Source organism: Cyclopterus lumpus, chromosome 14 (assembly GCF_009769545.1).
Source record: "Cyclopterus lumpus isolate fCycLum1 chromosome 14, fCycLum1.pri, whole genome shotgun sequence".
Taxonomy (NCBI): Eukaryota; Metazoa; Chordata; class Actinopteri; order Perciformes; family Cyclopteridae; genus Cyclopterus; species Cyclopterus lumpus.
Window position 1 is genome coordinate 11,558,831 of NC_046979.1, and position 27,632 is coordinate 11,586,462.

At 42.2% G+C, this 27,632-nt stretch overlaps 1 protein-coding gene across 1 annotated transcript in view; it reads right to left on the reverse strand.

Annotated features, from left to right (window-relative positions):
- The window catches only part of LOC117743118 (protocadherin Fat 3), a 52,047-nt gene that overhangs the window by 10,835 nt on the left and 13,580 nt on the right, over positions 1 to 27,632 (reverse strand). The window contains exons 6-38 of the mRNA XM_034550905.1: positions 24,517 to 24,578; positions 22,516 to 22,830; positions 20,928 to 21,138; positions 19,498 to 19,569; positions 16,864 to 17,000; positions 16,039 to 16,314; positions 15,669 to 15,879; positions 15,346 to 15,560; positions 15,034 to 15,192; positions 14,777 to 14,898; positions 14,460 to 14,642; positions 14,231 to 14,345; positions 13,835 to 14,116; positions 13,057 to 13,407; positions 12,811 to 12,984; positions 12,159 to 12,689; positions 10,848 to 11,212; positions 10,446 to 10,599; positions 9,771 to 9,878; positions 9,460 to 9,643; positions 8,870 to 9,090; positions 7,699 to 8,151; positions 7,281 to 7,415; positions 6,778 to 7,171; positions 5,715 to 5,911; positions 3,819 to 3,972; positions 3,475 to 3,708; positions 3,122 to 3,300; positions 1,610 to 1,823; positions 1,286 to 1,500; positions 1,064 to 1,201; positions 730 to 873; positions 451 to 648 (exon numbers count right to left, since the gene is read on the reverse strand). Coding sequence (XP_034406796.1) covers positions 451 to 648; positions 730 to 873; positions 1,064 to 1,201; positions 1,286 to 1,500; positions 1,610 to 1,823; positions 3,122 to 3,300; positions 3,475 to 3,708; positions 3,819 to 3,972; positions 5,715 to 5,911; positions 6,778 to 7,171; positions 7,281 to 7,415; positions 7,699 to 8,151; positions 8,870 to 9,090; positions 9,460 to 9,643; positions 9,771 to 9,878; positions 10,446 to 10,599; positions 10,848 to 11,212; positions 12,159 to 12,689; positions 12,811 to 12,984; positions 13,057 to 13,407; positions 13,835 to 14,116; positions 14,231 to 14,345; positions 14,460 to 14,642; positions 14,777 to 14,898; positions 15,034 to 15,192; positions 15,346 to 15,560; positions 15,669 to 15,879; positions 16,039 to 16,314; positions 16,864 to 17,000; positions 19,498 to 19,569; positions 20,928 to 21,138; positions 22,516 to 22,830; positions 24,517 to 24,578 — 7,103 coding nt within the window. The remainder of the gene's footprint in view (positions 1 to 450; positions 649 to 729; positions 874 to 1,063; positions 1,202 to 1,285; positions 1,501 to 1,609; positions 1,824 to 3,121; positions 3,301 to 3,474; positions 3,709 to 3,818; positions 3,973 to 5,714; positions 5,912 to 6,777; positions 7,172 to 7,280; positions 7,416 to 7,698; positions 8,152 to 8,869; positions 9,091 to 9,459; positions 9,644 to 9,770; positions 9,879 to 10,445; positions 10,600 to 10,847; positions 11,213 to 12,158; positions 12,690 to 12,810; positions 12,985 to 13,056; positions 13,408 to 13,834; positions 14,117 to 14,230; positions 14,346 to 14,459; positions 14,643 to 14,776; positions 14,899 to 15,033; positions 15,193 to 15,345; positions 15,561 to 15,668; positions 15,880 to 16,038; positions 16,315 to 16,863; positions 17,001 to 19,497; positions 19,570 to 20,927; positions 21,139 to 22,515; positions 22,831 to 24,516; positions 24,579 to 27,632) is intronic.

Here is a 27,632-nt window from a genome sequence, read left to right on the forward strand (position 1 = left end):
TTAACTCTGATTAAAATAGAAAACGGAGATTACAAAATAAATAATTACTATTGGGTGCATTTGGGTAGAATTTCTTACAGAGGAAAAGGTGAAAAGATGGTTGTAGCGTAAAGATAGTTAAAATAAGGTCATTTTACAAGGCTTACACTCAGACACTTCTGGCAGCCATATAACCAAACAATAAAAATAAAGAAAACCTGGGTCATGTAGCTGGAACTGAAAAAATGAAAGCACAGCACCCCCTTCAATGTCACCATATTAGTGGTGTAAATAGTGTCTCCATTGTGTAAATGAGTTTATATAAGGTCACTTTAAAACCCAAGACTGTAATAGCCCGAGAGTAATGGGCGGCTCCTCATGCTGACTGTGTGTAACCATGCTAACACAATGTATTTATCCGTCAAGGTTTCCTACATACATAATGGTTCAACAAAAACACCTGTTGCTAACCTGGATTTCAAGAGTGAACTCTCTGGGGGCTTCAGGGCCAAACACACGGTTGGACCTCAGAGTTCCAGTCTGGTCCAGGGAGAAGAAATTTCTCTCATTTCCTGACACGATGCGGAACTCAAAGGGAGGGCCATTTCTAGGGGAGTCTTTATCGCTGATTGACAGCTTCAGCAGGGTGGTGCCAGCAGCTTGGTTTAGCTGGAAGTATGGGGAGAGAGGAGTTGAGATGACCCTTGCACGAAAACACATGAATGTATACAAACACACAGAGACTGTTACCTGTATGACTGCACTAGAGTTGGGAGGAGTGAAGACAGGAGGGTTGTCGTTAACGTCGGATATGTCGATGTTAAGGGTGACAGTGGAGGACATGGCAGGAGAGCCACTGTCAAACGCCTGCACCGACAGAGTGTACCTGGATACCTGGAGCAGGAGGGGGAGAGTGCCATAGCATCTGTATGTATCAGGCAATGTGACATGCACTGGTATGCTTGCATTATATGAGACTTCATTAAGTGTTGACCTTGAGCGGGCTTCGCATTTTCTGTGCTCATGAACCAGAACATTACTATTGATTGTTTATGAGATATTGTACTTATGGATGCATCCTTACGAGTTCTCTGTCGAGCCGCTTATTGACTTTAAGAAGTCCTGTAACAGGGTCAATCCAGAAGTGGTTGCTACGGTCACCTTTCAAGATAGAGTAGGTGATTCGCCCGTTCACCTGGCTGTCCAGGTCTTCTGCTAATACCTAGAAAACGAACACAAAGTGAAGGAAAACTTAAAGGAAAAACTGAAGGTAATATATAAAGATAGGGAAGAAATTGAATTTTACCCTTGTAATTGTCTGCCCAAAAGACGTATCCTCGCTGACCAACACATTGTAGATGCCCTGACTGAAGGCTGGAGCGTTGTCGTTGACATCCATGAGTTCAATGGTCACCATGGTAGCTGTGCTGAGAGGAGGATTCCCGCTGTCCCAGGCCTCAATGGTGAGGTAGTAGTCCTTACACACCTCAAAGTCCAAATCATCAGCCACAGAAATAGAGCCTAAAACATACACATAGTACGGCATTTATATAGGATTCAATTTAAGACGTTCTGCTTTTAGTTTTGCATTTAGGCCTGAAAGTAACAACATTCAAGGACCTCTGCTCACCCAGGTTTCTGTCTATGGTGAATTTTCTTAACTCGTTGCCCGACCGGATTTTGTAGGTGATCTCAGCATTCGGTCCAATGTCAACGCTTGTCGCCAACACTCGCAGCACCTCGGTTCCCCCGGCTACATCCTCGGGGACAGTGACAGCATAGTTCCTCCTCTGGAAGACTGGGGCGTTGTCATTCACATCCAGCACCAGAATGGTCAAATCAACCTGAGGAAGACACCAACTCGATTATCTGCATTGCTCCCGTCTTAACGTTTTCTGGTACGGTCATTTTGTTTTTGCTTTTTTGGAGGGAGGTGCGAAAAACAAAGCTAAAACAAAGTTATATTACCTTATAATAAAGTGTCTTTTGATGTATGTGTGTGTGTGTGCATTTGTTGTGGTTGTTTTCTTCGAGGCAAAAAATGGTTACATCTTAGTATTTCTTCAGATGGTTAACTCTATTTATAGTTAGAAATATGAATTGGCTGATCTAAGGAATGGTTCAATGGAAAATTGCTGAGATGGATAACAGGACCTGCTGCTTTCTATCTGCATTAGTCTCGTCATAAGACCTTCATCATATCTGCCCCACTCGTCTTTCCTGGCATCCACAAGCAGCATATGGTACTGAGTCATAGAAGAGAAGACTTAAGACTTAAGCCCAGGTCCACTTACTGCAAGGGAAGCCAAAGTATTACTGCTATTATATTAATGAGCCTGGTGCAGATATGGCTCCAACTCCTGAAATCACTAATATCACTACAATTGCTATTACAGCTAAAACTATTTATTTTTGTATTAGCAGTGGTAATGATGCCAACTGCTACAAAATGCGTCCAAAACAACCACATCTGACCTCACTTTTGCCTGGCATTTATATTCAGCTATTGGCTTGTTAACCAAAGAAAAGAGAAACCTAGTGAGTGTTTTGCTGCATTGCCTTTGGTTTACAACTATCACCTTCCCTGTCTTTCCCATCCCCGCACTGCCCAATCTGATGACGATTTATCTTGATTAAATCTAATAGGTTCCTTATCTGATCTCTTCAGAAAACAACATGTTTTTATTCATTGCATTTTCTTAGTCATGTGTATGGAAAGAAATACAGATTGCACATCCCAAGATAGATGACTCCATAGCTGATTTATGCACCTTCTAATTTGTCAATTATAATTGTATGATTGTGGTAAATGGTTTACTCACAAAATAATATCTATTTGTGTTGTTTGAAATAATTGGTATGCAATTAATATGTAATTGATATGTAATTGGTGCATAACTCTGTCTTTATTACTCCATATCTGATTTAATTACTTAGAAAACAATGATTATATCTCCTGAAATATAAATACAAGTACTGTTTTTTCCCAGCTAGAAATTATTTCAGGGTGAGTACCAGTTTTTTGGGGGGTATTGTGAACTTTTTTGGGAATAATACTTAATCATAATAGTTAGGTTTAGTGGACATAGATTGCATGTCAAACTAATACAACTGGATTGATTGTGTCACTAGAACCACCAACCTGTGAGGACAGTGCCCCCTGTTGCCCAACTTGGTCAGTGGCCTGGACACGCACACGATAGGAGTCTCGGCTCTCTCTGTCCAGAGATTTCTCCAGAATTACCATCCCAGATATCGGGTCAATGGAAAATAATCCGTTGACTGAGTCCACGAGAGAATAGACTACTGTACGATTAAGACCTGGAGAGAATAGAAAGCAAATATTTCCCAATCGGGTAATCTTTTTTTGTATTACATAATCACATATGATGTTGTCTCTTTTCCTTAAACAGGAAATCTCTTTGGTAAGAATAATTAAACCTGCATTCAGTGTAACATGTTAAAAATCCAGCTTATAACATCATATTGACCCACCTTCATCAGGGTCACTGGCTTGCAACCGGGTAAGCAAAGCCTTGGGGGCGGCGTTTTCATATACACTGGCCAGGTAATGAGTAGAGGAGAAAGACGGGGCATTGTCATTTACGTCCAACACTTTGAGAGAAATATCAGAGCGGCAGAACAGCCCTCCTCCATCAGTTGCCTGGGCAATGAGTTTGTAGGTGGCCGTCATTTCTCGGTCCATGACTGTGGACGTACGCAGCTCACCTTACAACACAAATAGAGAGGGGTATAAAAGCTGGAGAAGGGATGTTTTATCTGTCAAGCTGATGTTGTTTTGACAAAAAAAACTAAAGGAAAATAATAATTGAATGTACCAGTGTTTGCATCCATGTAGAAATCTTCTACACCAATGCCAAATAGTGAATATTGGATCTCAGCGCTGGAGCCTGAGTCAGCATCTGTTGCACCCACCGTCAGAATGCCCTTGTTAGTGGCAATGTCCTCAGGAAAAGAGGCACTATACACCGCCTGGCACAGCGCACACAGATATACAAGAACAAAGTAAAACCAGAGTGGCTGAAAAACAAAACAAAAGTTCTGCTGAACACATCAAAAAGCTCATTCAACTGTTGGGCGCTGCATCCATTATTCCTGGTGATAGAGAGAGCACAAACGAGTTTAATGCCCTTTTTCTGACACTGCCTTCACTTTGCCTCTAGAAAATAACTTTGTGACCTCACTACTTCACCGATGACAGACCAGCACAATGGGAAAACTACTGCAGTATATCCTGCCCTGCTGCTTTTGTGCTGCATACTTAGAGCTGAAATGACAAGTCAATTAACAGATCATTTAATCAACAGAAAATCGGACTATTGTGATTTATAATCATTTAAGCAAAACAAAATAAAAAACTGCCGGGATTAATTGAGGATGAAAATAATCAATACCCTTGAGTTGCTAATAAAATAATGGTCATCAAACAATTACTGCTGCAATTGCTGAAAATACTGCTTCAAACTAACTATTGGAACTACTATGGCTACCACCAATATTAGTCCTCCTATTACCAATATAAAGATCTATAATAGTTCCTGTGCTGCATGCCTAACACTACAGGTAGTAGCAGACGTGTATTTTTACTGCCATTATTGCTACTTCCACTTTTACAACTGACTGTTACCATCACTAGTAGAAAGTAGAAATGCTATTGCTTCGATTGTTACTACGAGATAAACAGGTACTACTATCACTGCAACCTCTACTTCTACTAATACTACAAGCATTTGTTACAATACCAAAAAAAAACATGATAACAATGTTACAGTACAGTGTGTGAATCTTTGTCTTTTGATAGATTTGATGGTGCTCCTCGCCAGACTAACCACGTTGTAGTTACACAGGCCTAACTTGTCTCGGAACAAAGATATAAGAAGAGAACAGGGAGACGGGAGATTTTAAAGAGAACTAGGAGTTTAGAGGGAGAAAGAAAAGTCATCAACTAATTATGTGAAATTTAAGAATTGCAAAAGTATTACTAAATGAGGAGGGATTTACCAAGAAGATTTCCTTTATAGATCAGCTTTTGCCACAATAGACTCATTTTAGTACGAGTCTTAAAGTTATGAGGTAGAAATTGGCACATTGAGCAAATGTTTCTTTCACTGATTCATTCATTTGTGTCATTTATTTAATTTTAGGATCATTATTTTTGGGGTATTTCAAAAGATCTAATCATATCATATGCTATATAAAAGCTATGTAAAACCCAGTTATTCTCAAATCCCAGTACATTCCCTGACATATAGTTGAAGGATACTTAGTTTAAACCAATCCATGTTGAGTTTGCACTTTGGTATACTGGAGAACAGAGAATCAATATTTTATAGCTACGGTTTCAGATTTAGGCTGTACTTTGCAAATGTAAACATTATAACAGTATTTAAAAATGTGCAGTTGCTGTTTGTTGCCCTCATTTTTTGCAAGATACGGTAAATCACAAAATGTTTTTAATTTTTACCCTTTTCACTACTACACCTTTTTACTACACATTGACTGTTATCATGCCATTTAATCAAAAGGGATGTTTTCTTTCTATTTTTAGACAAAACTTGAAGTGGAATGTGGTTAGCCTGGACACAAACAGCGGATAAAGCGGGCAATTAGTCATCATGAATCATAAACAGGAGAAATAATAATTCATCGTCCTAAATTCCAGTCTAATCCATATTTGTTTGCTTAGCACATCTCAATGTGTCTGTATCCCTGACCTGGTTGCAGATGGGACTGTTGTCGTTGGCATCGATGACGGTAACTTCCACTGCAGTGCGAGCGACATATAGGCCATCGCTGGCTGTGATGTTGAGCAGATACCAGTCCTGCTGCTCCCGATCCAGCAGACCGCTCACGTAAACCTTCCACTCTGCCTGCACAAGAGCCAGGCCAAACACGCCCCGCGGGTTTCCTCCTGGAAATTAAACAGATAAAGGATTATAACGCTGACACGTCACGGCAAAGACAGAGTTGAAGACGGAGTACACAACTGAACAAAATAGAAGTCTCATTGATTCACGGGAAGAATAAGCATCAGCTTCCCACCTTCCACACACACACACACACACACACAATAATTAACAAACATCTGTCATCATGGTGTAAACCAGGCTGTTGGTGTAGCAGCAATGGCCTTTGAAAGTCAAATAAATTGACCTTTTATTTGAACACCATTAGGCCATTCAGTATTTTGAAATGCCAGAAAACAAGGACAAAATATATCATCTTTAGTTGTAAGATAGTGTTATGTGAATAATAAACATCAAGCTCAGTTTCAAGGTGACAGTTTTGTTGGAGAGTCCTCGCAATTGTTGTGATTACTTCCTTAAAAAAAAGGAGTGACCTCGCAAAGTCATGTGTGAGTTTGCCTTCATCTAATTTACTAACTTCACATCCTTTGCAAGAATGATTTAATTTGGTTGGCTCTATTGAACAATATATCAAATAAACAATACTTTGTTATGAAGCATTTTTCTTCCACCTATATTAAGAAATAACAATGTGAATATACAGGTTTTCTCTGCCTTTCTTTAAATTGTTGTAGTATCATGCATACCTTTTACATATTAAAATAAAAAGGAAACATTCAAACTAAATGTTTAGTTGTGCTTGACATTTGAGTTGTAATTAATTAAAATGGTTGACCTTTAATTGTAGCAACCCCATTAGGCCAGAGAATTATTTATATGCACCACCACCTCATCTCACTGCATGAGGTACAATTAATGCAGCAGAATGGGTTAAATTATATTATGTCAATATTCTACGTCATTTCCTCACCAGTTATGTAAAAGTTGACGAGACGGTTTTGATCGGTGCCATCTTGATCTGTGGTTTTTAGAACAGCGACCACCCCACCGAGAGGATCGCTCTCCTTTACTGCACCCCGGTACAGCTCCCTCTCAAACTGTGGCGGGTTGTCATTGACATCGGACACAGTGATGGTTACCACAGTGGTGGAGGACAGCGACTGTAACTCCCCCAGATCAGAGGCTACCGCTTCAAAGCTATAGCTGGAGCAGGCCTCGTGGTCCATCTGGCTCACTGTGGTGATCCAGCCTGTTTTACTGTCAATAGCAAAGACAGAACCCGTGGTGATGAGGCCGCTGAAGGAGCGAGCGTCTTTGGTCAAGTCCAAGTTGTAAGTGAGCAGAGATCCAAGGCTGTATGTTACCTGCAATTTTAAGGAAAGATACTTGTAGTAGCTTTTTGAAAGCGTCTACAACAAACTGCAGAGGAAAACCCCAAAAGACAATACTCAGCTGAACCTAGCTGTCACACACCTGACCATTAGAGCCCCAGTCTGGATCAAGCGCGCGCACTTGGACCACTCTTGTCCCTACCGGCATCCCCTCCATCACTGTGGCTACGTAGGTGTTAGTCTCGAACACTGGCTTGTTGTCATTCACATCGAGGACCTGCAAAATGATCAATCTTCACTGAATCAGTCCAACAAAGTCTAAATTATACTGAAAAACAGAATGCAACAGGGAATTAAAATCCACTCATTGTTTTGAATGAATGTATCACACATTTTGAATAAACTACAACATGTTGGGCCATGTGTGGTCACTAAAACAATTAATTGTTATTCATCTATTTTATTGCATTTATAGGGCTAAAATAAAGGTCAAATTAAATTAAAGTTAAATAAAAAGAATAAGAAGAAAAGGCTAACGACGGACTCTATGTATCACCAACCTTAACCTCCAGGTCTACAGTGGAGACGGACTCGATCAGGTCTCGTCTTGTTGTTGCCGCAACCTTAAAGCGGAAGATGCTGATGAGTTCATAGTCTAGTGGCTTGATCAGACGGATCAGACCTGTGTCCCTCTCCACCAGGAAGGTCCCTCCCTGGTTGCTGTCGAGCATCTCTCCTCCGACTGCAGTGAAGAACCCCGTCTGTCCTGGGGCCATGTACACAGACCCCAGAGCTGTTCCGACTGCTGTGTCCTCTGGGATGGTGAAGGAATACTGAGGCTGACTGAAGGAGGGAACAAAAGCATCTGGTGGGACGACGTGGATGAAGGCGGACACCAGGGAGTGTTTAGCAGGAGAACCACAGTCCATGGCTTTGACAAAGAAGGACAGCACAGTCCCTTGGAGGTGGTCCACGGTGCTCTTAGTCATCATCCAACCGCTGTCTGGCTCCACCTGTCCACCAGCAAAATCACAATGTCATTTAAATCCACTTTAGAGACAATAATCCTCAAGCTTTCTTTTCTCTCAGCCTGAAGTCAACTGTGTTTCAGCCAACAGGTTCTGACTGTTTTGTCCTCTTATTTTCTCTTGATGGCTTGAACTGATTAGGATTATGTTTTGTCTTTTGTCTATCTTTTATTTGTCCGTATGTTATTTGAGCGTCCACTTGGTATCTATTAATATTGATATGCTACTTCTACCTTCTTTATTTTCATTAATATTATATTGACCTTTTAGACAACAGTTTTTTGATTAATTTACAGCCATCGTTGTTTATTTACTCAAGGCTTGTAATTATGTTCCCTTTGGAACAGCCGACACTGACCGGGGCATCAATCTTAATGTACCATGATTTTGATTTGATGAGCAAAAATGTATAATTACAGTAACAGATGGCTGTTAATCCAATGAAACGGGGAGTGTGTGTCAGAGAACATCTGTAAATTGTAAAATCAGGGTTACAGCATCAATTATGAGTTTTAATATGGTTTATACTCATTAAATACATTTATTGAGGTTTGGATCTGGTTAGACTTTGGGTTTTTCCTAGAGTGAACTGAGAATATGTGTGCAGCTCTATTATAAGTAAGCAAACAGCTATCTAGCACAAGTATGTTTTTATAAAATACAGAAACATAAAGTATCAAGTTAAAGAGCAAAACATACTGACCTCCAGCACATCAACCAGTGAAAGGCGTGCCTCACTGTAAAGGGAGTAGGTGATCCTTCCATTCGACCCAGCATCAGCATCAGTGGCTTGGATCTGTGTGACCAGGGAGCCTTTGGCAACATTTGCTTTGATGCTCATACGGTACTCAACAGCTCTGAACCGAGGGGCGTTGTCATTCGCATCAGCCAGAACCACTCGAACTGTGCAAAACGATGCACGGCCTGGAGAAATAGTGATAAACATAAATGTCTGCGTAAGCTTTTTTCAAATGTATATTGTTTTATTACAGATATCATTTGCATGATTACACTGTTTTATTCACTGTAATTCTGGATGTTGAAATGTAATGCATGTGTAATGTGAACATGCTTAAATATTCATGAATTCTCAGTGTAGAATTTTATTATACAAAACCTATCATCTTACCGGTGACACCTACAGTGCCAGAACAGTGACCACTTTGGCCTGTCAGATTTAGAGGTAGGACTTGTGTGTATTTGTGTATTGTCTTATATTGAGTGATGTGAAGATTGCTTTTATCAGGGAATCAGGAATCAGTTTTACAGTCTGGTCAGTGTCAAAAATAATACCTCCTCCATCCAGGGCCATAATGGTCAGCACCATGTCCTTTAAAAGAGAATTTTCTCTGTCTAATTTCTGAGCGGTGGATATGACTCCAACTGCATCAATGCTGAACTGAGTTTTTCCAAGGTCATTGATGAAGGAGTAGGTGATCTGGCCAAACAGCCCGGAGTCCTCATCGGTTGCACGAACCTAGAGGTCCAAACAGAGATTCAGAAAGTAATGTCAGAATGGTCATTCTACAACATCACCCACGGAGGGAGTTTCCTATTAAAAGTCCTGCTGGAAACAATACTGAGTGAGAAGATGGATAACTTACCTGAATGACCGTTGACCCTGGAGGGGCATTTTCCTGGACTTCAGCCAGGTAGAACCTCTGGCTGAACACTGGGCTGTACAGGTTGGCTCCCAGGACACGTACAATCACCTGGGGGTCACCATCACCATTATAATCCACATCGCATCAACATCCTCATGTTTGCTGACATTTTGTTGAAGCCATCACAAAAATCATCAATGGCTGATTTGTCAAACATGATCACATCAACATTGGAAAAGCAAAAGTAAGAGCATCAGACAGGCTTGGGACCAAATGGTGATTGATACAGCTGTAAACACTTGCTGTGGAGGTACTCTTGTGTTCACATCATGTCAGCAAAATAATGGGGTGTCATCTTATTGCTATGGCATATGATGTAGACTACCCAGAGATGTGGGATACCAGAGCCCACTTGTAATTACCACTACAAGACAGATGTGAAAATGTTTTCCAGTTGGCAGCTCATTCTCCCAGTAAATCTAATATGACATGAACACGCATTAACCTCCAACTGCAGAGATGCTCAGCAGCCAGACGTAAACAGCCATACTGGACAGCTGGGAGTGTTTGTGATTAATTTGAAGTGATGGGTTGCTATAAAAGGTTATTTGGCTTGCTACGTAAAAAAAAAAAAGAGCAAATCTGTTGATAGAACTAAATTGTAAGTTGTCTCACCTGAGCAGTGTTGGTGAAGACTCCATCTGACACAGACACATTGAGTTGATACGAGAGTTTCATGCCTTGTCTCCTCTTGTTAGACAGACTGAGCACCCCTGTATCTGGCTCCATCATAAAAGTCATTTTCTCATTCCCAGAAAGAATACTGTATCTGAAAGCAAATTTAAAAAAGAGTGCAATGGTGTTCATGTCGCATTATAATATTTCGTTCAGAGGCGGCTGGAAAACGAAAATATCCACTTGTGTTGCTTGTGCTTGAGGAAAAGACAAATAGAAGGTGTGAAACACAACAACAAGATTGCCTATAAGGAAAATAAGCTTTTCTAAACATAGTGAACTCAAAGGTTTAGTCATCGATTTACAGAGATAACACCAACAACATTATAAAGCCTCTTTTACCTCAGCCTATGAGCATCACAGATGTCAGAATCCGACGCCTGAACACAGGTCACAAAGTGCCCTCGGGGCGCCAGCTCGCTGACAAAGGCCTCGTACAGCGCTTGGCTGAAATTAGGTGGGTTGTCATTTGTGTCAGAGACAGTCACAGTGACGCTAACATCACTATTGAGGGCAGGGTCTCCACTGTCAGTTGCTCTGACAATGAAGTTGTGGCGTTGGATGAGCTCATAGTCGAGTAGGCGTGCCGTGAATACCAATCCGCTGTTACTGTCAATGTGGAAGTAGTTGGTGCTGTTGTAGATGTCCGATAGGATCTGGTAACTGACCAGGGCATTCTTCTCTGAATCTTGGTCCTGGGCAAACACCTACATGGAGAGAAACATTATACTTTGAACTCCCTCATGCATTATTCAGAATATAGTCGGATTTGTTCACCCTGACATACACTAGAGCTACACACACTAAGACCAAATGTTAAAGAGGAAATACATTTCTGTGTTTCGCTGAGATACTGCTAATCTAAAATCACAGCAAGACATTGTCTGGTAAAGTACAATACTGTGATGAATGTGGGGTGACTATGGGTCAGTGGTTAGCATGCCCGTCTTTCAATCAAGGGGTTGGCAGTTCAATCCCCGCCCTAGTCGATGTGTCCTTGAGCAAGACACTTAACCCTGCATTGCTCCCGTAGCTGTGTCTACGGTGTCTTTGAGTATCTAGAAAAGCACTATATAAATTAAATGGATTATTATCATGTTGAGGTAAAGGGAGTAAGTTGGTTTGCAGTAACAAAATACAAAATTTAAATTCACAATTAGGTTTTCCTTACTTTAACAGAAACAAAAGGCTAATTTAGTGAAATCATCATACTGAGTGATGATGAAACATGTATTTACAATTCATTCTCTATGTGGTGACCAATATTGCAATACCACGGAGCAAATTCACGTGCGTCATCCAATATTCTTAGATTGCATTCGTGATTGTTGCTAAATTTCAACAATATGGTCAAATATGACTATTAACATATTTTGATGACTACATCAAACCTCTAAAAAATGGCTTCCGAAACCAATGAATTCAATAATTTGGTGTCTTAGAATCCTTCAGCACTCTTCCAGTGGGAACATTTCCAGTGGGAAATATCCCACTATCTTTTCACAAGTAAATGATTTGGCATCTAATATTCATGTGCTGCTGCAAGACTGCTGAAGTGAGTCTTAAGTGTAAACAATTATTTAACAAGAGTACACAATGGACTCATTCACAAGACGCACACACACACACACACACACACACACACACACACACCTGTAACACGGTCGTTCCAATCATGGAGTTCTCAGTGAGCACAGCGGAGTAGGAGGTGTTCTGAAACAGTGGTGGGTTATCGTTCACATCCAGCACGACAATGTCCACATCAACCTCAGACCTTGCTCCAGACAGAGTATCTGTAGCCTTTACCGTTAACCTGTAGTACTGCGTGGTCTCATAGTCTAACTGGTAAATCACACTGATGATTCCTGTGTCAAAGCCAATGTCAAATTGGAGGGCAGGGTCTCCATCTGTGATGGTGAAGATGACACTCTGGCCTTCAGGACTGGTGGCATTGATACACAGGACAGAGGTGGAGACGGCCACATCCTCTCTGACAGTGACACCATAGAAGGGCTTGTCAAACACCGGCATGGCTTTATTTACTACGGTAACAGGCAGCTCCACCTCACTGGACAGAGGGGGGAAGCCACGATCAGTGGCCACAAGGACCACCTTGTACTCTGCGTTGGATAAGTCTGCTTCAAAGGCCCTCTTTAAGGTCATCTCTCCTGTCAAAGGGTTCACCTGCATGACATGTACAAATACATGTTTGTAACATGAAGAACATAAGAATGTACAAATCCATGGATTTTTCTATGGCGAGCCCAGTTAGAAGACATGTAATAGCAGGAAAATGTCAAATTACCAGAAAGTTTCTATGCTGGTCCTTGAGGCTATATATCACTTCTCCATTCAGACCGTAGTCCTGATCAATGGCTGATACCCTGAAAATAGCTGATCCTGGCTCTGCTTCCACCTGCACTGCAGCGTAGTAGGGGAGGTTCACAAACTCTGGAGCGTTGTCGTTCACATCCTCCACCTAGAGAAAGAACGATTATTTTCGGAAAATCCAAAGGGTTCAGTGTGAAGAAAGTAAAAAAAAGAGACCCACCCGAACTTGCACAGTCACTCTCGCCACCCTCATTATCTCATCTTCTCTGCTGACCTCCACCACTAACTCGTAACTCTCCTTATCCTCCCGGTCAAAAGGCACACCAGTGGTGAGCACCACCCCACAGGTTGGCCGGATGGTGAAGCGTCCACCGGGGTTCAGCAGAGTGTACTTCAATGGTTCGTTGAGGCGGTGGCCGACTGTGTTGACAACAGTCACTAAAGTAACATTGGGTATGTTTTCTAGGATGGAGGCGGAATAGACCGGGAAGGTGAAGACAAGGCCGTTGTCTATAGCTTCTCGGACAAGCACTGTGACCGTTGCCATGCTGGAGAAACGTCCGTCCCACACCTTTTAAAACAAACAAATACAGAAGGGTAAGAGTGCCTTGTTGGGCCCTCAGCACTAAATGGGAAAGCATAATTTGCATTTATTTGACAGCTTACTTACAATAGGCTAATGCAGAGGATGTGATGCTGGGGTTCATGTGTATTCAATAAGACTTTTTATGCATTGCCCTTTCCTTTCACAGCAAACATCACTACAACCTTGGGGTATGGATACCTGGAGATTACTTCTCTGCCTGAGAACACCCTGCGTCAACTAGCTGTAGTACTCTACATCAAGACACTAAAAGAGCTTTGTTTGCACAATTCTGCATCCGGCCCTGCGCTGAAAATGTTATTATAAGCCAATTGCATGCTGTTTATCTAAGCATGACAAGTAACATAAAAATTATATTTATGTGTCATGTCCACACCTGTAGTCAATCACTTACCTTCACGGTAAAGCGGTATCGGTCTTTGCTGAGGTTTTGATTGATGACAGTCACAACTCCGGTGTAGCGCTCCACAGAAAAGTACTCCACATTGCTGTCCACCAGAGAGTAAGCTAGCTTAGAGGTTATGGACTTGTCAGGGTTTAGGGTGAGGTCAGAGGCCATATCGGGGTCAAAAGCCTCAACTATAAGGACCTCGACACCCAAGTAGGTCGGCAGGAGGAGTACTGTCTCGTATGTATCCTGTGACATCTTTGGAGGTGAGTCATTGATGTTGATCACCTATGACATCGTATCCAAAGTGAAAATAATGTCCACAAATAAAATACAAGAACCAAAGTGACTCAAGAATGGTTCATGAAGTAGTGAAAGCTGATTCATATGGCAGTGACTTACCTTTATAACAACCTCTGCTGGGCCGTCGGCACTCTGCGGAGGCTGACCACTGTCTCTAACATGAACCCGGAAGAGGAACTCTGAGAAGGCCTCATAGTCCAGACTGGCAATTGTTCTAAAATGTTAGAAACATTTAAATAAGAAGATCAGAAAGTATGAGATACATCAGTTTGTAAGCAGGTGACTTAGAAATCCTCAAGAGTGTTGCAGTTGGTCTGGTTTCACCTACCGAATTGATCCAGTCACAGAGTCCACGCTAAAAAACATACGAGCGGTCTCTTCTACAATCTGGAACACTAACAAGGCGTTGTGATTGCGGTCTCTGTCGGTCGCCCGGATGACCAGAGGGTTACCGTCCTCTCCCACGACCACACTGTTGACTGGAGCAGCCTCACTGATTGCGCCCACATACCTGTTCAGATAAAAAGAGGCAATGCTGTAAAAGCTATACTTATATCACTCTAGAAAATGACATGTGGCTCAACGTGGCTCAGCAAACAGCAGAGGAGAAGGTCAGTGCGAAAGCTCTTTGACTACCACTGATACCTGATTTGTTGGAAGACTGGTGGGCTATCATTTATATCCCCCACCTGGACGATGACAGTGGTGCTGGCCTCCACTCCAGCCATGCTCAGGGCATGCACCACCAGAAAGTAGGATGCTGTTTGCTGCCAAAATAAAATTATGCAGAGAGTAAAAGTGCTATCTTAAAATTCTGTGTGTCACTCCTTCTGTCAACACTGAACTTTGGCAAACAGTATCCATTTAGACACTTTTTAGCTGAAACACAAGCATTAGCAAACCTCAAAGTCAAGAAGTCTACGTGTGCTGATTACACCAGTATGATGGTTGATGAAGAAGCAGTGCTCCTCGTTGCCCCTGCTGATATCGTATATGAGTGCTGAACGACTGAGGGCACTAACAGTGGTCACATGTGTTCCAATAGTGCTGTTCTCCATTATCTGTAAATGCAAAGACATCAGTTATAACATGCATCTAGAGATTTACCATCCATCCCTCCCAGCCTTTCTTTATTCCATTTATCTCTATATCTCTACCTTCCCACACCTCTACCCCATGCACCCATCCTTTAAGTTAGCCACCTCTCTCTTTACCTCAGCCTGATATTCATTCTGAGAGAATTTGGGTTGTGAAAAGTCGGAGAGTATCAAGGAGATGCGGGCTGAAGCGGTGGCCATTAATGGAGGAAATCCACTGTCTGTGACCCGCACAGTGAGGGTGTAAAAGCCCACAGAGGTGATGTCCAGATCCCTGGCAATGAAGATAAGGCCTGTGGCATTATCAATTCCAAACACACCACCGGTGTTTCCTAAAAATAGTGGAAAGGTTACAGAAAACATTACTAGTAAATACGGATAAACACATTTGAATACCAATTGGTTTTCCTCTGACAAAGCCTTGAAAATCCAAACCACACCTGCTTCCATAGTATAAGTGAGTTGCCCGTTTATCCCATTGTCTTTGTCTAAGGCTGTCACTTGTAGTACAGAAGTGCCTATGGGAGATGACTCATAGGCTACCGCATCATATACGGTGCTGGTGAAGTAGGGGATGTTATCATTGGAGTCCTCCACCGCCACCAGGATACGAGCCAGGTCACGGTTAAATGGAAACTCCTGATCCTTGACCTGAAGTGAAATAAGAGATGAATACGGATGGCGTTGTAAGCATAAATTAAAGAAATCCGCCAAAATGAGGAAAGGCAGGCACAGTTGCCAAGAGGAAATTCACACATACAGAAGCAACAGCCTACCAGGCACACACAGAAGCATATATGTCTTCCTCACCATAATAGTGAGGATGTGCTGTGTTCTGGCCTCATAGTCCAAACTGTCTGCAGTGTAGACAACCCCTGAGCTAGGATTGACCCTGAACAGTCTCATACTGACTGGGTCTACGCTGCCATAGATGGAGAAGCTCAAACGGGCACGCTCGTCCATGTCTGACGCTCTAACCCGCAGTAGCTCCATGTCGACCGGTGCGTCCTCTGAGACACTGACATCATACGCCGGCTGTGAGAAGACCGGAGGGTTGTCGTTGCTGTCCAGTATTCGGATGAACACCTGAGTGCCAAAGTGACAGAGGGAGAGTCATTGAGGTAGATACCGAGTAAAAGTGGGCTCAGTACATTAGATACATACCCTGGTAGTGTTACCCCTTGACATATTTATTTGCAAGGTGGAGATACCAGCAGTATTTATGTCTAATCTCTTAAGTCGAAGCAATAGTAATACAAATGTTTAGCTGGACAAAGTTCTTTTCTCAGAGGGATGTAATTGTGCTGCATTTTTTACGCATACAAACACTTGACCTTTAATTGCACAGGCTAATCCCATTAATCCACTGATACCAAGGATTTCCCTTACAAGGCAGACCTAGGAGGCCAGCCAAGACAGCAGGAGCACAGGAAATATCAAAGAGAGAGCAACAAAAAGCAAATGTCATAGGCAGCGAGAGATAATTTGAGAAAAAAAGGGAGTGCAAACATAGGAAGGCCAAAGCTGTGAGAGAAAAAGCTCCCCCGAGAAAGGGGTAACAATAGTTTAATTTGCTGTGGTTCTGGAGTGTGAAAGAAGTAGTGCCAATGCATTACAAATCACAAATGTGCGTACCTGTGCTGTGGCAAAGTTGGTCCCATCGGTCACCTGGATAGTCATGTTGAACACAGATTGCACTTCTGCATCCAGGGGCTTGGCCACGACTAGAGTTCCCACCCCCACTTGAAGGTCAAACTGCATGTCAAAGCTCCCTGGAATCGCACAGAAACACATACAGACACACACACAGACACACACACACACACACACACACAGAGTTTCAGTCAATCAGTATTCATGTTGTGTGTTAAACTCAGGTGCTCTAAGTTATTACTGTGTAATTGTTTTGGCCAGGTGCCTGTGTCTGGAGCTGGAGGGTCCGTGAAATAAACTGAACTGAAATGCAATGCAATGTAGCACCGAACCCACTTGGCAGTCAGAGAGCTGTTAACAGCCACACAAACATCTGTCTTATCACTCCAAAACACAACCCATCTCGGGGATCAAAAACCTGTAGCCGAGTCTTTTCCACGGGCGGTGAATGTACAGTTTAGAGGCTTAATGTTTGATTATGGTGAGGGAGAGGATTGATACGTGTTACGTATTCTGTACCATCCTTCGTCTCATTCCAGCTTCTCTCCCTAGATATCTGGGAGCTTGAGCTCTCCTCAGCATATGAATACTGATTGGACATTTTTCACAGAAGCACTGATGCGTGTTGAGTCGCAGCAAACCAAAGGGATTGGCTTTTTTTCAGGGTGTGAGGTTGGTCAATATTACACTATACATTACTCATAGCATTAAGAAAAACAGAACTCACTTTATCTATAAATAAAGAGAAGCATTCAGTTTCTTTCCTGTATTTAAGAGGTGCCTCTAAGGGGTCTTTTATACATCTTTTACAAAGAGCAATACAACATTTGAACAGGTGGTTGTACATTATTACATTACATGTCATTTAGCTGACGCTTTTATCCAAAGCGACTTACAATAAGTGCATAAAACCGTGAGTCCAAACTCAGAACAACAAGAATCAAGCAAGTACAATTTCTTCAATAAAGTTAAACTACAAAGTACTATCCGTAAGTGCCATTTAAGTGCTACTAAAGTGCTATCGGTAAGGGACATTTAAGTGCTACTACGGCATTTAAGTGCTACCTATTCAAGGTATAGTCGAAAAAGATGTGTTTTTAGTTTGCGCCGGAAGATGTAGAGACTTTCTGCTGTCCTGATGTCAATGGGAAGCTCGTTCCACCAATGAGGAGCCAGCACAGCAAACAGTCGTGATTTAGCTCGAAGTGAAGGAGCTACAAGCCGATTGGCAGAAGCCGAGCGAAGTGAACGGGCTGGGGTGTACGGTTTGTCCATGTCCTGGATGTAGACCGGACCCGATCTGTTCGCAGCACGGTACGCAAGTACCAATGTTTTGAAGCGGATGCGGGCGGCCACCGGTAACCAGTGAAGGTCGCGGAGGAGCGGAGTAGTGTGGGTAAATTTCGGTCGGTTGAAGACCAGTCGAGCAGCTGCATTCTGGATGAGCTGTAGAGGTCGAATGGCATTAGCAGGTAGACCTGCCAAGAGGGAGTTGCAATAGTCCAGCCGTGAGATGACCAGAGCCTGGACCAGAACCTGTGCCGCCTTCTGAGTGAGGAGGGGTCGTATTCTCCTGATGTTGTACAGCATGTACCTACAGGAGCGTGTTATTGCGGCAATGTTGGCAGTCAGGGAGAGTTGACTGTCGAGCGTCACTCCGAGGTTCCTGGCAGTCGGAGTCGGAACCAGCACTGAGTTGTTGAAGTTAATAGTTAGGTCGTGGGTGGGAGAGCCTTTTCCTGGAAGGAGGAGAAGTTCAGTCTTGTCCGGGTTAATTTTCAGGTGGTGTGCGGACATCCACTGAGAGATGTCGGTCAGACAGGCAGAGATTCGTGCTGCTACCCGTGTTTCAGATTGGGGAAACGAGAGGATCAGTTGGGTGTCGTCAGCATAGCTGTGGTAGGAGAAGCCATGCGAGCGAATGACAGAGCCAAGAGAGTTGGTGTACAGAGAAAAGAGAAGAGGACCAAGGACAATATGTAGTTGGAGTCAACAACTTGGTTTTGAAACGTTTGGCACAATATTCTAATTGCTCACCTTGTTTTCATCTGATTTTAAGATAACAGCCTTAATTGCTGTCAGCAGATACGTGAGCAATTCTTTGTTTATTGTTTATATCATATTCCACCAGCACAAGAGCCCATGTAAATGCTATAACACACATGAACGACAACCCACACAATACTGAGCCCCTCAGAGAAGTAAAAGAACTATTGCAAACACAGCTGTAACAGAGAGTACCACACTTCCCGATTGTAACAACATATGTTGGGTTTGTCTGTAACTGCAGAAAGATCATCAGGCAGACTAATATTAAAACATATGTTTTGTTCAAGGGCCTTAACGTCACAACATACTCTAGTATTATTTCAAAAAAACACGACAGTTACAGGCCGACTGTGTCACTGTCCCCATTCACCTAGCAGCATAATAATTAAGCAGCTTAATTAATGGTATGAACCTGTCCTGGCTGGGCAAAGACAACAAACTAGTGCTGTTTGTGTCTTTGGCTAAGCAAGGTCCCGGTACTGTTTGCTGAATTTCCTGAAAGTTCTGAATTTCTCCAGACCTGGGGTATTAGAGGAAGGCATGTGGCAAAATGAGCTTTGACCAGACCTGTGTCAAGTGAGCAGTTTCTTCCACACGCATTCTGAGGAATGTAGAACGTTTCTCTGGCGAGCCGTCCACCTTCACGGTATGAGAAAGGGAAAAGGAAAGAAAAAAGAGATTATGAATATTTAGGGAGTCAAGGATATTCTTGTTGCCCTCGATGGACTGGCGGCCTGTCCAGGGTGTCCCCTGCCTTCGCCCTATGTCAGCTGGGATAGGCTCCAGCGCCCCCGCGACCCTAATGAGGATAAGCGGTATTGAAAATGGATGGATGGATGGATATTCTTGTGATCAAAGGTCTGCATCATCTACAGTATGAACAGCACTCTGCAAAGTCAACCTGGGATCATGTGATTCAATCAGGGATGATATTCAAGTCTGGTTGTGGAAGTTTGAGAGAAAAGATGATTATCATGCTTTTAATGCTTTTAATGAGCATTTCCTGCTCTATAACTCCACTGATATATACAGAAAGAGTGGACCAGGACTGAAACGCCACATTTCCATCACACTTTCCTGAACCGATGTGAGGTCCCGGGTCAGAGGATGTCGTATGTGTACAGATTGTGTACGAATTTGTAATTGGTGATTTTGATCTATACAAAATATATTGTATTTAATTTAATTGATGTGTGTGACTGCAAAAGAATAACTATATCAACTAATTATCAGCTCACTTTCATATTAACATCCAAGTGAGGGACCTGGGTCTCTAGAAAAACGTTTTGTTAATAAGCAATTCATAATGAGCATTTACCCTTTCAAAGATTTCAATCAAGGGGCAAGATAGAGCTCACCAGTTTTAAACAAGTAGCCAGGTATAGAACCAGAGAAGATCATTCGTTGACCACCAGACCCAGAGCAGCAGCAGAAGCCATCCTTTTATTTTATGTTATATAGTTTTATAAAGACAATTAACTTTTGCCATTGTACAATGAATTAACTACTGAATGTGTCAGACACCTTTTGAATTTAACAAGCTAATTTGGATTGTGAGCAATACCTTTCCAGCAGCGAGATATATATTCAGCTGAAATATGTCCACGTTGCAGTAAAGCTGTTCTGGAGGCCTGCAGTTTAAATCAACTTTTGAAAATGTTTACACTGCATGGTGTGAAATGCTTCGCCTCCAATGTGTTGGTTCTGGCTCATCTAGGTCAGGTTGGACCCAAAAAGCATCTCTCAAAAGCATTATCATGATACTCCACCATGCAGTTGATAAATCAATTTAGTTCAAACTACTTTATTGATCCCTTGATGCCTCAATTTGAGGTCCTTTTTTAATATATACAAATATTAAAAAATAATCCTTTAGTTCATTTTTGATAGTGTCAAGCAATTCTGAAAATAATGCATTTAAATGAACATGAGAGAACAAGACAATTATGGATAATGCTCTGGTCCGTTAGTTTAGTATCACACATTAGTTTTCTTACCGATGATATTGAACCAGACGAGTGCACTTGACTGGCTGACAGCGACTACTCCCACCGGCTGAGCTACAGCAGCTTTCTCCGAAATAGAGAAATTGTAGAACCTCTGGGTGAATAGTAGGGGCACAGCCGAGGGGACAGGTTTGCGAATCCACTCTACATGGAGTTTGACGGTAGACCATAATGGGGGATCACCGCTGTCCTCCGCTTTTATCTAAGAGATGGGAACAATACTAAGAAACCACACATGCAGCTGACACATGCAGGGCCCAATAATTCATGACAACATTGAAACAAAACTCCGAAACAATGATGAACCAGACTGGAAAAAGAAAACGTTCACAAATGAAAGGAGTTGATTTACCGTAAGGAAGATGTCCCACTACACTGGATTTGGTGTTATGTTAGTATGTAATTATTCAGCGCAAGCAAACATCAAGATCGTATTATAATTATGGCCACAGATTGTCAAAACTATATGCTCGTCTTCAGGCACGGCAACTAGATTTACTTAAACCTACAGCTCAGCGTTAACCTCCCATCCATAAATAATATATTTTCGAAACTCACAATTGATTCCAGTAATTACAGTTTAATGGGATGGCTGTCCTTGCCTGACTTCAAATAGCTCGCTCTGCCTTTCTCACATTAGATGAGAAAAGCATTAAGCACAATATATCAACTACCTCTTTGTAAAACCCTATAGGAGAGGTAATTGTAAAATATGCTGTTATAAGTGGTGCTCATTTAGGACCCCAGCCTGTGAGCCAAATACATAAATACATTAGTTAAACTATTATTTGCTTCGAGAACAGAGTTATTCCCAAAAAAAGGAACACAGTTGAAAGAGAAAAGATTGGTCTATGAAACTCTCATGACACACATGAAACTCCACTGAAACTGAGCAAAGCTCAAAGGTCACATGGGCGTGAACGACTGATCAGTGAGCCAGAAAAAGCTGTTGTCTGCAGCACATAAAAGGGGATGGAGCTCGAAGAATACATTGTTATTATGAATAATCAGGGACACAAATAAAGCTAAAAAAAACAGTCATTTGTACTTTTGTTTGAGGAGAGGAGAGGCATTTTTATGCCAGAGTATCATAAACGCTCTGTGTCACCTGAACATCAGCCAGACTGGTCACTAGACTATTAATTCCGCTCCACCTACCTCGACACGTTTGAGCTCATTGGCGTTGTAAAATACCAAAAAAACAACAAGCTCAAATATTTAGACTTGTGCCCAATGCTAAACAAACAGCTGTGATTGCTTCTTTGCAACTGCATGAAAACTGAGCAATATAAATAAATGGAGCTATGTGTGCCTATGAATTTAGTTGTAGCAACACAGTAAACATTATTAAAACAAATTAAAACAGCTGCACTCAAGAAGCTGAAAGAGAGGATTATTGTGTCTGGTCTTATCCTAAGTTAGACAATTGGCAGTCTGTAATTCAAGTTATAGATTTTTTATAGATTGTCTGCTATGAGTGCTGGGTTTTAGCTGAAATATGTCATTGGCCTAGTTTAGATCAAAAAGCACTTAAAAACAGATCAATTCTAAAAAAGAAAACATATTGTTTGAAACTCACAGTGAGGATATCATAGCTGCCCGCTGTCACCATCTTCTTTGATGACACCATGGCAGTCCTGGGGTCAATACTGAACTTTTCATCTGCATTACCATCAACAATGCTGTAGGTGATGTTGCCATTGGCTCCGAGGTCACGGTCATAAGCGAAGACACGGTACACCTGTTCGCCACGTTTGTTGCGGTCTCGTTCAGTCAAGCTGATGCGGTAGGTGACCTCCGGGAAGGTTGGCGGGTTGTCGTTTTCATCCTCAATGTGAACTATGACCCACACAGTAGACTGACGGATGGTCACTGGGCCGTCTATAACTGTTACCTGAGGACGTATACGACCACACAGAGCAAAACAAGATATCAGGTAGTCGTAGAGATGCATCATTGTCTTGTTAAGATGTTTTTTCATATATGCAGGATTTGTGTATTTTAATCTTGGCTCCCACTGTGTGGCTGAGCTCATGGGAAATCTCTTTGTATTATTGATCCCCTGGAGGCAGAAGTCTGATCACTGATCAATTGGATCAGATCAGGGTGAACCCCATTGCAGCCAGCCAGACTGCTCACTAGACTATTAATTACAAACAGGCAGCATAGACTGGCAAGACTATTGAAATGTCAAAAGAGGACTGGACAGGGCAGGACAGGAGAGGACAGGACACGACAGGACAGGAGAGGACACGACACGACACAACAGGATAGGACAGGACAGGACAGGAGAGGAGAGTACAGGACACAACAGGATAGGACACGACACAACAGGATAGGACAGGACAGGACAGGAGAGGATAGGACAGGACACGACAGGAGAGGAGAGGACACGACACAACAGGATAGGACACGACAGGATAGGACACGACAGGACATGAGAGGACAGGACACAACACGACAGAACAGGACAGGACAGGACAGGACACGACACGACATGAGAGGACAGGACAGGACACGACACGACACGACATGAGAGGACAGGACAGGACAGGATAGGACACAACACAACAGGACAGGACAGGAGAGGACAGGATAGGACAGGACACGACACAACATGAGAGGACAGGACAGGACAGGATAGGACACGATAGGACAGGACAGGAGAGGAGAGGAGAGGACAGGATAAGACACGACAATGTAACAACAAAGACTTCTGTGCCTTCCATTTCAAACTCCTTTTAAGTGTAAATGTTACAAGGAGAGGAGAGGAGAGGATAAGACACGACACGACAGGACAGGAGAGGAGAGGACACGACAGGACACGATAGGACAGGACAGGAGAGGACAGGACAGGACACGACAATGTAACAACAAAGACTTTTGTGCCACCGATTTCAAACTCCTTTTAAGTGTAAATGTTCAAGTATATGATGTTGTTAGATGTAAGCGTCCTTCTACATCTTTTGCTGTTTTCATTTTGTAGTGAGTTTTCATACACTGGGTTCCTATTACATACTTGAGCTGAACAAAGCAGCACAAGAGTTATTGAGTCTAGACAAGTCAATTTGCAATACAGAAACAAAACACTAAACTGCAATACTGTGGGTCAGCTGGGGGTTATTTCATTCCATTTTGCAGAAGGGCAAAGTTCTTTAGTTTAAACAGTATTTACTAAATTGTAAGAGAAGTCTGGGGAAGTAGAAGTTTACTCGTGTCTCTGAAGTCGAATATCTCTGATTATCAGGTTAATCTGCATGCAAAGCAGCAGAAGCAACAGAAATGGTAATCACAGGGCTATCTGTATGCCCAGTGTCTGCGCTTATCAAATGTGGGGCAGACCAACTCCTCTCCTCCCTATTCCCATCCTGAGTAGAGAAGATAACCAATGATGAATGATTACATTTAGAAATTCCTAAACCTGGGGCCCAAAACTAGAGCCATTTATCACAGTTTATGGAGCCTTGAGGACCTGCCAGGGTTGTCCTCCACCCAGTCTCTGTTAATAGTGGGCTGTGGCAGGTGGCAGGGCCAGATAAATAATATTGTGAACCCATGCACTGTTCAGGTTATTCTGTACCTCCAAGAAGTGCTCTGCCTGTTGTTCTCTGTCCAGTTTCCTTGCAGTTGTCGTGATCAGCCCTAAAAATCATAAAAGAGCAACTCTAGATTATGCAAACACAGATGGATGATAAAGATATAATACATGTTTACAGATGGCGTCTCTTCATCATTTAGAGTGAATACAAGTTTCATGAAATATTTACCATATCTCTTCATAAGTTTACAAACTTGGCCCAGAGGCGACAGCATTTGGCACATGTTCATGTGACACTGTATAGCTGAGGGTCATTCAGAAGGCCAGCATGCCACCAGGACAGAGGGAAAGGAGCGCGGCTATTGATAATAGCTTTGAACAAACCAGATTAATCCGATGATGGTGAGACAGTTTGACAAACGCTATATCATTTATTTTCTAGTCCACTGTCAGTTTACAATTACAACAACAGTACACACATACACACGCACACACACAGATAAAAAATGCAGGCATTGATCCATAAACTACTATATGACAATTTTACAATATTGTATTGACTTTTGTTTTTCCAGAATAAATTAATGTTTTTGATCAAAATCTAATCTTATGTGAACATCCAAACACAATGAATTGGGCACCACCTCAATCGATGTTATCCTAACACACAAATACGAATACGCAGAAGAAATAACAAACATTGATAGAAGCTGAAATACTATTGTTTTGTTCCTGTTTTAGAAAAAGAGAACATATGTCTGTTGTAGCATTGTTATTTTCATTCACAGTATGTGCACAAAGATCAGAGAGTATCTGCATGCATGTGCAAATTAAGATCTAGACACACACATGGGGTGCATGCAAAAATAACCACGTACATATTCTGAAATTATTTCCGTGTGGATTTTTTGCGAAACGATTACACTGAATGTGCCTGAATGGGGATAATGTGTTTGTTTCAGTGTAATGAAGCGTAGTAAGAGTGGGATTATTTTGGTTGCTTAAAATATCTGTTCAGTCAATGGATAGACTAAAGCCATGGTGCACACACACACACACAGACTCACACACTCTCGTGCTTGCACAAGTCACCTTGAGCTTGCTATGCAGGCTAACTTCAATTAAGCAAATTAGAAGTAAATCTAGAGCAGCGGTCACAAGCTGTAGGAGTGAGACTGGAGGGGGGAGGTGGCAATCGTTCAGCAGGACACGGAGCAAGTAACAACTCTGATAAAAAAAATCAATGATCTACAGCGTGCAGCACATCTGCAGTTGGACGCTCCGTTTTAATGTAATTAAGTCAAAAATAATTACACAAATTCCCTCCCACACCCAAAATGTATGTAATGGTCCAATGACCTGTTTCAATTCTTTAGACTCCTCCTTCCTGTAGGACACTGTCAGCAGCAGATAAGGATCCGTTCACAAAAAATACAGTCAGTAACATCAATTTATAGCCTACTTATTCACCATGAAAAGGGAATAGTTGTCATACATTTTCCAACTGGAGCATCAATGAAAATAGGAAAAAGGACGTTTTTTTTTCTTGTTGAACAAGGATTTTGACTAAAACATTGATGTGTTAATATCCTGTTACAGCATAACCAGTACAATCTAATAGTGGATTTGAAGAAAGGTCACCCAGCCACCACCATGGTCACAGTGGCACCACGACACATCTCTGAAAACATGCATTCTTTTAAAAGAAGCACTTCCAACACCCTGTGTCAACACTTATCTGTTCTGTTTTCACCCCAAAGGAGGCAGGCTTCACTCACGCACCCAGAGACAAACAGACAGCTCTGGAAGCTGTCAAAGCACATTTACACTCTTTACACATTCAAAGTTCGACTTCAATTCATTTTGGGAATTGTTGCAATACCTCAAAAACCGTCAATGTGACACTTCGAGAGTGAACTTGAAAAATGTAGTACTTTAAGCCCCGACGAACTTAGTTTTGAAAAACAATTTGAAACTTGAAGAGTTTTGCAGGAGCTTAGGTCATAGTGTTGCTGACATGACACTTCATGAAAGCAAATCAATAAGCTGGGTTTTGTTTATTTATGTATCCAATGAAATCAATGTGGTACGTGGAAAGTTTTTGACTGGATAAACAGCGAGGAGTGATTCATATTGAATGCATCTTTCGCTCATGCGTGTCTAATTACCAAACTAATAGACTGAAATTGTCATGCACATTATTGTGAAAATAATGGAGTCAAATGAATGGTTGTGCCTTTCTAAGTTACCCACACAGCAGAAACAAACACTGACAAATGTCAACGGTTATTTATTGGGCTTCAATGAGCCGGTGGAAACAAACCAATTGTATAACCTCTGCATGAAAGATGACACACCTCTTGCTCAGAATTGCAGTGAAAGTTCAATTATCCCAGTGTGAACAAGAGAGTCATCAATATGAGATCCCTTGTCTGAAAGTAACACAAAATACTGTGTGTCGTTGACAGAGACAGACAGCAGGGCTCAGATGGCTATACACTCTCCCCTGTGGCACAAAAACCACAACACACACACATTATCTTTATACAGCTGTTGGGTCTGGGGTTCACACATGAGAGACACGAACACATGTGGATACACACTCGCATGTGAGTTTCATACTGTGTGGTGCATCATCTTCCTCGACTCATTGCAATGGAGCTGTCGTCTCTAGCACACTGCAGTAACCAATTAATCAGTTGATTAGTTTTCCACACACACACACACATAATTCATACAGAGAGGAGTTTGGTCACATCTGTGGAAACTGCGGATCAGTAGCAGGGTCGTCAATCAGAGGATCGGCGGTTCGATCCCCGGCTCAGCTGGCCCATGTCGATGTGTCCTTGGGCAAGACACTTAACGCTAAAATTGCTCCCGTAGCTTTGTCTACGGTGTGTGAATGTTAATGAGCTGATGGCAGGGGGCTCCTCCCATCAGTGTATGTGAATGGGCGAATGATGTCATGTAGTGTTAAAGCTCTTTGAGTGGTCGGAAGACTAGAAAAGTGCTTTACAAGTATGGATCTGCTCAGGGACAGTAACTCATTAACACAGCTAAGAGATATATGACAAAGATTCAAAGGGGTCAAGACTAAGTGTGTCTGTGTGTTGGCTTCAGTTTACATATTGATGAGTGTGTGAGAAACAATATGTCTC